The sequence below is a fragment of the Artibeus jamaicensis genome, unplaced genomic scaffold (assembly GCF_021234435.1).
Source record: "Artibeus jamaicensis isolate MK-2021 breed Jamaican fruit bat unplaced genomic scaffold, CSHL_Jam_final contig_1803, whole genome shotgun sequence".
NCBI lineage: Eukaryota > Metazoa > Chordata > Mammalia > Chiroptera > Phyllostomidae > Artibeus > Artibeus jamaicensis.
In genome coordinates, this window is record NW_026521356.1 from 3,603,607 (window position 1) to 3,617,630 (window position 14,024).

Sequence of the window (14,024 nt, forward strand, 5' to 3'; positions counted from 1 at the left end):
GGGTCAGAGAGGGACAATGGGGGTTCCCGCTGCCACTTCCTGCTACTGGGGCCTTTGAGGTCTGTCTCACCACTACCTCCTTCACCAGTTTCTCTCTCCCACAAATGTGTGACCATGGTCAGCCCTCAGTGGGTCCACCCGCTTCTCCACACCTAGGATCCACCCACGGCTGCCAGCGTGCCTGGGTCACGTGCCAGGGTCGGTCCGGTGGATCTTTCCTGCCCAACCTCGCTGTGCTGCTGGCTCTGCCCCTACTAGTTTGGCTGAAGGGTTTGTTGTTGTCAGACTTCCGTGTAGTTCAATTTTCGGTGGTTTGGCTACATTTTTGTTGCTAAAATTTTGTTGTTTTTAAACTTGGTTGTGTGAGAAGGCACAGTGCTTCCACCTATGCCTCCATCTTGGCAGAAGTCCCTCTGGCAATCTTTTCAAAGTTAGAGACAGAATATTCTAACCTACCATATTCCAATGATTTCTAGATATTCGTTCCATTTGAAACACCAAATTTCAACCTGTAATCTAAAGCTTTCAAAAGGCAAAAACTGCTATGTCATAATATTCCTATAATTTCAACACACTGTCAGTTATAGTTATGCCCCAAAGAAGATGGTTATAGCATTATAAAGCTTAAGTGGACAACAGATTTCCAAATCACATACATAATGATGGTAATTCTATCACTGAAGACTTACAGAAGAGTAACAGAAACCATTTCTTCCTCTCTTCAATTATCTATGTTCTATGAGCTAAAGCCGTGTTATTATCTCAGTTAATTACCTAGAAACAGTCAAGGCTCAGTGACTGACAGAAGAAGGTTTCACTCCAAAGTTCCTAAATCAGGATAAGTTCCCTAGATCAGTGGTTCTCAACACTTGCTGCACTTTAGAATCCTCTGAAAAGTTAAAAAGAATGGATTCCTGAGCCTCCATCAAGACTGGTTAAATTAGACTTAGGGAATGTTGATGAAAGCTGGAATTGTTTTAAAACCCCCCCAGTAGATTCTAGTTTACAGCCAGGGCTGAGAACCACTGCCCTAGACTGGTTCAAAATCTTGTGTACCTTCACAGTTAACATAAAAGATTATCTTTTAAGATAAACTTAAGCTCGATGGAATGGATGCAATTTACTCTGACTTGCTGGCTTGGGCTTATATGTAAATATTTATTCTTGAATTTAAAAAGCTGCTATCTTTTTTGGGAGGTGAGGCATTACCAAGAAACTCACAATAGGATTCTTGGGCTGATTTTTCTACCACCTCACAGGATCTGTGTACTTACACTCCTCTTTACTTGGTGAAGTTACATTCAGTTCTGTCAGAAGCGGCTGCTGGCTGGGACTAAGAGTTGGCGTGGTTATCGAGGTATTGTTGTTGTCACTGGTGGTCTCTCCAGAAAACAAATCTGATTGGCTGTTACTTGTACTTGGAGTGGAATCATCGTCTGGTTGTTTCTTTTGAAAATCTGAAGAGAAAAAGTAAGAACACTAGTATAATGAGGAAGTTCATAATCTCCTTGAGTATTAGAAAATAATGAAAGTATAAAAATGAAATTAATAGCATTAATAAAGAATAATTTGGGTGATTAAAAAATGAAAGTAAAATACTGATCAAAAATATGTCATTTTTGAGATTATACTAGAGATTAACTAGAGTGAAAGCTTTCCAAAGTTTCTCATCTTGTTTAGAACAATGGTAGGTAGAATGCTGATTTTAACAAAAACTTTTTGCAAAGCAAAATGCATATTGAAATTTTGGGGGTAATCAATATAAAGTGGAAAAATACAGAGAAGTTGTTCAAACAAACAAAACACAGGTAAAAAGATTTTTAAAAACTGCAGAAAACAAAGCAGGGTAAATAGAAAACATATAATAAAATCCCAGTACAAACACACCAGTAATGGTAATGAACGTAAACACAATAAACTTAGCAGTTAAAAGGTGGAAAGTTCAGATTAAAAAAACAAAGTCTTGTTCCTTGCAGTTTACAAAACATATCAAAAACATCAATGAGGATACAGAAAACTTTATAGTGTATAAAAATGTACCTGAAAATACATGATTAAAAAGCAAAAGGTAATGCCCTGATCAGTATGACTCAGTTGGTTGGGTGTCGTCCTGCAAAGTGAAAGGTCACAGGTTTGATTCCCTATCAGAGCAACTGGCTGGGTAGTAGGTTCAGTCCCCAGTCAGAATGAGTACGAGAGGCAACCAATCAATGTTTGTCTTTCACATCAATGTTTCCTTCCCTCCCTTCCCTTCTCTCTAAAAAATAAACAACATCTTTTTTAAAATATTAAGACTTCCAGCCAAAATGGAGTAGTAAGTGGAAACACTGTACCTCCTCACACAACCAAGTTTAAAGACAACAAAGTTTTAGTTATTAAGACTTCCAGCCAAAATGGAGGAGTAAGTGGAAACACTGTACCTCCTCGCACAACCAAGTTTAAAGTCAACAAAGTTTTAGTAACAAAAACACAACCAAAACACAGAAAACTGTCTGGAAGTCTGACAACAATGAACCATTCAGCCAAACCAGTAAGAGGGGCAAAGTCAGCGTCTGGCGGAGCTGGTTGGGAAGAAAAGAGCAGCCACCAGACCCAGATGCACAGGCGATAAGTGACCAAGAGATAGCGAACCTATCAGATGCACAGTGCAAAACACTGGTGATCAGGATGCTCACAGAACTGGTTGATTTTAGTCACAAATTAGAGGAACACATGAAGGCTAAACTAAGGGAAATGCACAGGAAACCAACAGTAATGGAAAGGAAACTGGAACTCATATCAAGGGAGTGGACCAGAAAGAAGAAAAAAAAAGGACCGAACAGAAAGAATGAAGAAATAAGAATTCAAAAAAAATGAGGAGAGGCTTAGGAACCTCCAGGACATCTTTAAACACTCCAACAACCGAATTATAGGGGTATCAGAAGGGGAAGAGGAACAGCCACCAGTGGAAAACTTATTTGAACAAATCATAAAGGAGAATTTCCCCAATTTGGCAAAGGAAATAGACTTCCAGGAAATCCAGGAAGCTCAGAGACTCCCAAAGAAGTTGGACCCAAGAAGGAACACACCAAGGCATATCATCATTACATTAGCCAAGATTAAAATGAAGGAGAGAATTCTAGAAGCAGCAAGAGATAAGGGGACAGTCACCTGCAAAGGAGGTCCCATCAGACTGTCAGCTTATTTCTCAAAAGAGACCTTCCAGGCAAGAAGGGGCTGGAAAGAAGTATTCCAAGTCATGAAATCCAAAGACCTACAACCAAGATTGCTCTATCCAGCAAAGCTTTCATTTAGAATGGAAGGACAGATAAAGTCCTTCTCAGATAAGGTCAAGTTCAAGGAGCTCATCATCACCAAGCCCTTATTATATGAAATGTTAAAGGGACTTACCTAAGAAAAAGAAGGTAAAAAAGATGAACAGTGAAAGGACAGCAAACTCACAGTTATTAACAACCACACCTAAAACAAAAACAAAAAGGAACTAAGCAAACAACTAGAACAGGAATAGAACCACAGAAATGGAGATCACATGGAGGGTTAGCAACAAGGGAGTTGGAGGAGGAGAGAGGGGGAAAAGGTACAGAGAACAAGTAGCATAAATGGTAGGTAGAAAATAGGGGGAGGGTAAGAATAGAATAGGAAATGTAGAAGCCAAAGAACTTACGTGTATCACCCATGGACATAAACTAAAGTGAGGAATGTGGGTGGGAGGGGGTGTGCAGGGCAGAGGAGAGTGAAGGTAGGGAAATGGGACAACTGTAATAGCACAATCAATAAAATGTATTTAAAAATAGAAAAAAGAAAAACAGAAGGAAATAGTCTAACAATAAAATATTTATGTATCAATAAGCACCATAAATATAAATGGCTTAAATGCTCCAACCAAAATACAGCATGAATGAATGGATAGAAGAGAAGATCCATATATATGTTGCCTCCAAAAGACCCACTTCAGATCAAAAGATACACAGAGTAAAGGTAAAGGGATGGAAAAAGATATTTCTTACAAATGTAAAGAGAAAAAAAAAACTGACGTAGCACAGTTATGTCCAACAAAATAGACTTTAAAACTAGGGCTATAGCAAGGGACAAAGAAGGACACTATATAATGATAAAGGGAACAATCCAACAAGAGGATTAAGCCTAGTAAGCATTTATGCACCCAAAACAGGAGTACATAAATATGAGAAGCCAATCTTGATGGACATAAAGGGGAGGGAGATACAGAAATACAGTCACAGTTGGGGATTTTAACACTGTTGATTTCAATGGATGATCCTCCAGACAGAAAATCAACAAGGAGACAGTGGCCTTAAATGACACATGAGGTCAAATGAATTTAGTTAGTATTTAGAGCATTATTTGCCAAAGCAGCAGAATATATATACTTTTCAGTGCACAAGGAACATTTTCTAGGATAGACCACACGTTAGGACAGAAAACAAGTCTTTACCGAGTCTCAGTAAGTCTCAAAACAAGTCTCAATAAATTACCCTGGCTGGTGTGGCTCAGTGGATTGAGCGCCAGACTGCAAAGCAAAGGGTCACTGGTTCAATTCCCAGTCAGGGCACATGACTTGGGTTGTGGGCCCAGTTCCCAATAGGGGGCACATGAGAGGCAACCACACATTGACGTTTCTCTCTTTCTCCCTCCTTTTCCCTCTCTCTAAAAATAAACAAAATCTTTTTTTAAAAAGTCTCAATAAGTTTAAGAAGATTGAAATCATTATCAAGCACCTTCTCTGACCACAATGATATGAAAGTAGAAATCAATCAGGGAAGAACACTAAAAAACACACAAAGACACAGAAGCTAAATAACATGTTATTAAAGAATGAATGGGTCAACAATGGGATCAGAAAATAAGTTAAAAGATACCTTGAAACAAATGAAAAGGAGAACACAACGACGCAAAATTGGTGGGACACAGGGACGCAGTCCTAAGAGCAAAATTCATAGCATTACAGGCCTATCTCAAGAAACAAGAAAAAGCTCAAATAAGCAATCTAACTTTACATTTAAAGAAACTTGAAAAAAGAGTAGTAAAGCCCAAAGTGAGAAGAAAATAATAAAGATCAGAGCAGAAATAAATAAAATAGAGTCTAAAACAGATATAAAAGATCAATGAATCCAAGAGTTGGTTATTGGAAAAGATGAAGATCGACAAACCTTTAGCCAAACTCATCAAAAAAGAGAGAGGACCGAAATAAAATCGTAAATTAAAAAGGAGAAAAAACAACCAACAAATAAATACAAAGTTTTGCAAAGAAATACAATATCGTATGTATTCCAAAGAAATACAAAAATTGTACTGAAATATTATGAACAACTATATGCGAACAAACTGGACAACCCGGAAGAAGTGAATAAATGCCTAGAAACATAAACTCTTTTGAAACTAAATCAGGAAGAAGGAGAGAATCTGAATAAGCATTTGATAAAAGCAAGCACCCCTTTATGATAAAAAAAAAAAAAACACCTAGTAAAATTGAAGCAGTAATCAAAAAACTCCCAACAAACAAAAGCCCTGGACCAGATGGCTTCACAGGTGAATTTTACCAAACATTCTGAGAAGAACTAATTCCTCTCCTTCTCAAATTATTTCATAAAATGCAAGAGGAGGGAAGGCTCCCAAACTCATTTTATGAGGCTAGCATTTTTCTAATTCCAAAACCAGGTAAAGACACAACAAAGAAAATTATAGGCCAATGTCCCTGATCAACCTAAGACGTTAAAATTCTCAACAAAATATTAGCAAACTGAGTAAGACAATGCATCAGAAAGATCATATACCATGATCAAGTGGGATTTATTCCAGAAATGCAAGATTGGTACAACATCTGCAAATCAGATACACCACATGAACAAAATGAGGAATAAACACCACACAATCATATCAACAGATGCAGAAAAAGCATTTGGTAAAATCCAGCACCCATTTATGATAAAAAAAACTCTTAGCAATGTGGGATTAGAAAATTGAATCAGGACACAGAGACGGCCAACAGACATATGAAAAGATGCTCAACGTCACTAATTATCAGATAAATGCAAATTAAAGCCATAATTAAGATATCATCTCATACCGGTCAGAATGGCTATCATCAATCAACAAACAACTGCTGGTGAGGATGTGCAGAAAGGGGAACCTTTTTGCACCATTGGTAGGAATGCAAACTGGTACAACCACTGTGGAAAGCAGTATGGAGATTCTGCAAAAAATTAAAAATGAATCTCTCTCTACCTTTCATCCCAGCTATACCACTTCTGGGAATGTATATGAAAGAACCTAAAACATTAACTCAAAAGAACATAAGCACCCCTATGTTCACTGCAGTGTTATTTACAATCACCAAGATATGGAAGCAGCCCAAGTGTCCATCAGTAGATGAGTGGATAAAACAAGCATGGGACATTTACATGATGGAACAGTATTTGACCATAAAAAAGAAGAAAAACTTGCCCTTTGCGACAGTATGGTTGGACCTGGAGAACATTATGCTAAGTGAAATAAGCCAGTCAAAAGAAAGACAAATACCATATGATTTCACTCATATGTAGAATCTAATGAACAAATTGAACTAATAAGGAAAATGAGGACAGACTCATGGATGAAAAGTAGGATGACTACAGCAGGAGGGGTGGGGGTTACTGAGCAAAAAGAAAAAAGAGGGTAGAGGGACTGAGCAAAAATGAAAAAGGACTCATGGATGTGGACAACAGGGTGGTGATTGCTGGGGGAAGAGGGTATAAGGGGAATAAATGGTAATGGAAAAAATACAATAAAGATTAAATTTTAAAAATTTACATAAAAGTACCATATATTGTTTATGGATATATAATAACAATATAAACACATGCACGAAGATGATACATCAAATTCAGGATAGTAGTTACTGGGGGAGGGAGAAAAGAGGCATCTTTAAATCTATCTGTAATTTTTTGTTTCTTAAAGCTAGTGTTGAGTTAAAATTATTATGTATATTATCTGTATGTTTCATTTAAAAATCTAATGCCAGTCTATGAAGTATAAATTATATTTTACATCAATTCAGAGAAGGAATAGATCTTGACAACTCTGCATCGCTTCATCTTTTGAACTACAGAGAAACTGCTACTCTACGACCTCATCAGAACCACCATTTTAACATATTCCGAGCATCAGAACAGCTAGCATTTATGTTAATTTTACCATGTGGCTAGGCACTAAACTAAACATTTTCGGTAGATAACTCATTTACTTTAATCCTGGAGACAACCCTAAAAAGGGAGGTAAAATTAACACCACTTTACTGATAAAGAAACTGTGGCTGAAAAAATTGAGGTAATTTGTTCCAATTAATGGTTAGCAAGTAGCAGGATAAGGATTTAAATTTGGGCCCATCTGACACCAAAACCCATGGTTTCCGATCCCAACCACAGGATGTAGGAATGGTGATCTCTAGTCTGGCCAAGGAAAAGGCTTCCATGATCTAAAGCCTCTAATGCTTTTCTGTGTATTTCTCTTAGCCACCTTTTATTCTTCATTGTTTTGACATTTTTAAATGGCCTATTATCTCAATGTTATTTGTGTAGCACCTTTGGAGAAAAAGGGAGTATATAAATACAATAAAATTACTGCATAATGATGCTTCTTTTTTTATGTCATGTCACCTCATTAGCTCTCCTATGTCAATAATCGTGTCCTTCCTATACCTAATCTCTCTACCATTTAATTGGAAATGGTAAAAGGCCCTAACACAACTGAAACTGAATCAACATTGTATCATCTAGCACAATCACCAGTCCTCCTGACACACACACACCCACTCAGGCAAAATAACTCTTTAAGGTAAAATAATGTTTTTGTTTAAAGACATCATTACCAGGTCCCGCCCACACAATCTCCAGTCCATACTTGCCATGCTCCTTGATGCTCAGGGTTCTTTAAATTCTCGTTTGTACATCTGCAGTTGACACAATGTACCTTTTAAAACCCATCCTTCCACTTTCCTGCACCTCCACAGGGCAATGATGTGAAAAATCCTCAAGCTAAATGTATTCATTACAAACCAAATGGTCTGCATGCAAGAGAACCAGTGGAAACTCTATGTTCTCTGCTTCAATTTAATAAACAACCCAAGAATCACAGAATTTCACAACCAGAACTTTACACATCCAGCTCAATCCTTTCATTGCACAGAAAAAGAAAGCAGGAGCCAAGGAAGTTAATGCCAACTCACCAGAAATTCATAGAATTAATCCTAACAGTTTTCTGACTCTTAAGCCTAAATTAGCAGATTGTACAATAGAGCTTTAGAGGTGAATCTGAGTTCAAACCTTGACTTTGCTATTTACTAGGCATACTGCTAAAAGCAAATTGTTTAATCTTTTGGGGCCTCATCTGTAAAATGCAGGAGAAGGTTCATTTCTACCTCTCAGAATAATGTAGATTATAGTACATAAAATAATATATTATATATCTAGCACAGAATAATGTGGATTATAGTACATAAAATAATGTACTATATAATATATCTAGCACATGGGTACAATCATTAAAAATAAAAGGTATTTTCCTGCCCTGGCTGGCATGACTCAATGGATTGAGTGATTCAGCCTGCGAATAGAAGGGTCACTAGTTCAATTCCCAGTCCGGGCACATGCCTAGGTTGTGGGCCAAGTCCCCAGTTGGAGACACATGAGAGGCAACTGATCCATGTTATCTCTCACATGTGTCTCTCATGTGTGTCTCTCTCTCTCTTTCTTACTCCCTTCCCCTCTCTCTAAAAGTAAATAAATCAAATCTTTTTTTAAAGGTATTTTCCTAGTTTAAAGAAAGGGCACTGAGTTACCTCTTCCACTTAGCCCTGAAGTTTACATCATATTTCTTACTCTGTTGTTCCTTTCTTTCTGAATCCAACTTCTGACTACTGCCAAAAACAAAACAAAATCCCCAGAAGTCTAGAGTAGCAGGTTTATATCACATGTAAAAAAAAAAAAGTAAACAACACAAAAAGTATTAAATAGTCTCTTAACACTCAACTCTAGAAAGTGCCGCTTCATTTGACCCAGACACAGTGAACACTTGTTCACTTACTTTACACTTTTTGTATAAATGAAAAACTAGAAATCTCCAAGCTTATATATCTCGGGAAGGGGGGGGTGGAGAATTTAGGCCCTGGATGGTGTGGCTCAGGTTGGAGCATCTTCCCCTAAACTGAAGGGTCACAGGTTCAATTCCAGGTCAGGGTACATGCCTAGATTGCACTTTGGTCCCCAGTCAGGGCTTGTACAAGAGGCAACCAATGGATAGTTCTCTTTCACACTGATGTTTCTTTCCCTCTAAAATAAAAATCAATATAAGCATGTCCTAGAGTGAGGATAAAAAAATTAGGAATCATTACATATTTTGTGAATTGGTAATAGTTAATGGTATATCCAAAGGTGTAAACATGGTCTTGAATAAAGCTGTGAGGCTGAGAGACGTTTGTGTGAATAAAGCTTTTCCAAATTAAACTGTTATTTTTAAAACCTGAGGAAAAAAACCTTTGAACTTTTAACAGCACTGCTGTTCAAAACAAACCAAGATCTTGGCAGCTTACCTTATTATCAACTAAAAGGAAAAATAATTTCTTAACAAAAGTAACATGAAGTATCCAGAAATAGGATGTTTTCACAAGATAGAGACTGACTTAATGGTACCAGCTGACCCAAAATGGCCAGTGAAGTCCCTCGGGCTGATTGCCCATGTACTCTCTAGGCATATATTCTTCTCCATTTTTAGAATAATTTTTGTCACAGGTCAATCTTCTTACTACAGAATGTACCTCAATAGACTGGGAGCACTAAAAAGGTACCTCATCCTGCTCTGCTGACAAGCCCACTCACCTGGGCAGTCTCACTGGGACTATACCTTGTCTACTCATTACTCAAAACTCACCTTTCATATGTATATGCCCCAACTGTTTACTTCTCAGACATACAACAACGACTTGGCAAGATGCTTATTAATTCACTTAAATTCCCACACCACTTCCAGATTATACCAATGTCATGTCCTTTTGAATGTTTCTTCATGGCATAAAATATACAAAAGTGATTTGAAAAAGATTTTACTAAACTTCCTTTCTTTGAAAATAAATGGTCTTTTAAAAAAAACCCAGTAAGCTAGTTTCAGCTCTTAGCAATACCTGTATGAATTTTTTTTTCTTATGACATATAGATCTGTGTGATCACTGATGGGTACATAGTATTGTCTATTTATAATACAGCAATTAAACCAGTTCACTATTGTTACACATTTGCAGTTACCAACTTTTCACTATTATAAGCAAGATTTCATCAAGCTACCTTACATTATATTGCTAGAAGTAGATCAACAGGTAAGGGAGGATGCACATTTTTAAAGCATTTGGTACATATTGTCAAATTCTCTTGGCACAAACCCTGTGATTTCCCACTGCACAAGACTTACTATGGTGTGTAAGAATCATTTATTCAACAGCTTCCCGCACTAGACACACCCAGGACAGTAACAGTGCTCAATAAATGTTACCTGCATTTAAGAGGCAAAATGTTTTCTGTAGAGAACATACCACTAGATTACATTTAAAATTTTTTACCAATTGTTATTTTAAACCTTTCACAAAGTATTTTGCGTGCCTTTAAAGCCATGCCTAGCATCATTTGGGTTAGCATTTCTAAAAGATGAAGCACTCAGTACCTGTGAATTTCCACTTTCATAATCAATAAGTAGAGACGAGAAATTCAACTGTACTTGTTCTAACCCACCCATTAAGTGTATCTGGCCACTAACATGGCTTCCATATCATTATTATAGACTTTAAAACTGGGTGAAAGACGAACTCAGAGTTAAATGCCTACAATGAGCAAGGCGCTCTGCCAGAAGTCTTACGTTCATTTTCTCATTTAATTCTCAAAGTAAACTGGGCAACAGATGTCATCCCCACATTTCTGCCAAGGAGACTAAAGCATGGCAAGCTTGGGGAAACCTGCCTCCTCCCAACAAGTGCTGGAGCTAGGGTTTGAGACCCAGGTTTATGTGACGATGATGTCCACACTCTTCTCACTACAGCATGCAACACTGAAGCAATCACTGCCCAGCTTGCCAAAATGCAATAGCTGGAAGTTTGCAGGGGTTACTTTTCCACTTCCCACATTCCCAGTCTCTAAACCCCACCCAACTCTATCAGAGATTACAACTCACGTTCTCACTGGAGGCATTAATTAGGTGTCTGACACCTTAAAATGCTTCATGTTTCAAGTATCCAATTAAAGTAAAATAGAAATATTGCAAATAAAAATTCAATTCTGATATCTGCAGGGTTTGGGTAATGCAGATATTATATAATATAAAAGCTTCCTTTTAATAGAATAGGGTTCTTTTTCCTCTTCTTTATCCCTTCTCCCTATTTATGTCCATAATAGGTTACAGCCTCCATTTATAAGTTTATTTTGAGGTTTTTAAGGCTGCACATTCCCACCCCTACCTCAGTCACAAACCTTGGATATCTTATTTCTAAAAACTACAAAGCTTAATGGCAATAGCCAGCCAATTCATAAACCAGAGATTTAGCCTTCTAATTAAAATTTTAATAAGACTCTAGTAGTTGGAATGTTAACCTAGGTTAATAGCCTCAGCAAAAACAAAGTGGTTTAAACAAAAATTAGCAAGAACCAAATGTCTGGTTACTATTAAAACTTTAAAATGCACTCACCTAGGATCCCAGCTTATGGGGAAAACTGTTATCTACTCAATGTGGCTGAGTTCATTTAAACTTCCTTTCATAAGTAATATTTTCTAGCTTCTTTATAAAAGAAAAAACAAAAACCTTTTCCCTACCAAATTCTCACCTGAGTTTCTCATGATGATTTCTCCTTTTTAAAAATCAGACTCCCTTTACCGATTTCAGAACAGACTGATACTGTTTTGATGTTGACTGATACTTTCAGACAATTTTGAAATATACACATTACACATAACACACACACACACACACACACACACACACACACACACACACATTATCCTACTAGTGATAAATCACTCCTGTCCAATGTCCCCTACCTATGTCCATGAATCTCTTAGGGGATGGCACCAACATTCCCCACAGAGTCTAAAGTCAGAAGCCTGGGAATGCTCTCAAGATTATACATTCTCCCTCCCTTAATTCTACATCTCAAAAATCACCAAATCTAGCTTATTTACAACTCCTAAATAGTTCCTGAATCCATTTACTTCTCCACTGCACTCTAGCCTAAGTCAACATCCTATCAAAGATTCTCCTAATTTGATTTTCTTTGTATACTATAATCCATTGGCCTGCTCCAATCCATTCTCCATAAAGCAACCAGAGTGACATAAAAGACAAATTCTGATCAAGTCATTTTCCTCCCTAAATCCTTGAATGGTCTCCCACAGATTTTGAAATCACAGCCAAAATCCTAAAACATGGCCTGGAAATTAGAAGTATTGCCAAGAACCGGCTTCAGGCCCTTTGGCCTCTTCTTAAAGCCATTGCTCCTCCTTTCCCTCCCACTGCTTCAGTCACTTGGGGGTTCTTCTGCTTTTTCCAATACTCCATGTTCTTTCTCAACTTGGAGTATTTTGATTGTGGCATACAGGAAAATTCTATTCTCTATCCTGCTACTCACCTTGGAAAGTCCTACTCATCTTTGAACCTGTTTCCACAGGGAGGCCTTAAGATCATCCATAGAAGGCACTTAATAAATATTTGTTGGAGGAATGAAAGAATGTCTTAGTCACTGTATACTCCAGCCCCTAGCAAAATGCTTGCCATATAACATATACTATGCTTTCAACTTATTTGATACTAATGAACATACAAAAATATTAGTTCTCTGAGACATTAATGGACTTCAAATTGATATAAAATTTATTTATGGGAAACAAGAATGCTTCTACATTCAGTAGAGATATTAAGTACCTGTCAATAACCAGATTTTTTAATTTTACAAACTATCCCTGCACAAAATTTTCTTCCTTACTACTCAACACAGGTAAATGGTTCTGAAAGGACTCAAATTCTAAGACCTCTCAAGACCTGTTAGCTAAGATTCTAACCACGAAGCTGCAAACTTTTTTGAGAATAGAAATAACACTAGTTCTGTTCTCAAAAGAATGTCTTCAAAAGTTTCCTACAAAATGTCAAGAATTGAATGAATACATAAAGCTAAAAAAGCTCACAAACAAAACTCTTATTGGTAATTAAGTGTAGTTTATAATCAAGTTTATGACTGAAATTATACAGTCTCTAGATTCTTTACACCTATAGTGCCAACTGCTCAGAAGTGTGAACTAGCAAAACAAGTTCTTGAGAGGAAAGCTTGTTCCTTATATAGCATTTATTGTGCAGACTATACAGTTTTTCCAGTAATAGTGTCTTATATTCATTTACAGGGCATAAATTAACATGTTAACATTACAGCAAATATCTAAAAATCCATTAGTACTACGATAATTGCACAAGAGAGACATTTACCTCATTTCAGTCTAACCACAAAATGTGTCAATTTTTTTAAAAATTGAAAACACAGGGAGAAGTTTCCTGAATATTGTGATACTGAATTCAGTTTCAAAAAAACAAACGTTTCAAATGATGTGTGTGTATATATATATATACACATCATACACATACAGCTCAACCTCAAAATTACCAATAGGGCTTGGCTTACTGCAGAAATACTAGACAAATTAGAACCTAAAAACAAAACAAAAAGATCTGACCTATCTGTATACAGCTGTTTCTTGGTACCATTGAAAGCCCTCCTCTGAAGCCATTAGTCCTGTCATCCATGAATGATTTCAATGGTACCACATGTGGGTAGAGAGGCTGGAGACTGGAAAATCTTTTTCGGTTCAGAGCTAAGGTTTCAAGTGCCCTATAAAGACTTCAATGACAACAGAATAGAAAATTAGAAACACATGGGAATAAATTAGAAAAAAGGTCACCCCCTTTTCCAAATCCTTGACTGCTTTTACAATGGTATCCACAGTTTTCA

The 14,024-nt window shown here is 37.0% G+C and overlaps 1 protein-coding gene across 2 annotated transcripts in view; it reads right to left on the minus strand.

Annotated features, from left to right (window-relative positions):
• ZFAND3 (zinc finger AN1-type containing 3) overlaps positions 1 to 14,024 on the minus strand; it is a 348,618-nt gene that overhangs the window by 90,938 nt on the left and 243,656 nt on the right. For both annotated transcript variants that reach the window (XM_037146207.2, XM_037146206.2), the window contains exon 3: positions 1,275 to 1,457. In XM_037146207.2, coding sequence (XP_037002102.1) covers positions 1,275 to 1,457 — 183 coding nt within the window. The remainder of the gene's footprint in view (positions 1 to 1,274; positions 1,458 to 14,024) is intronic.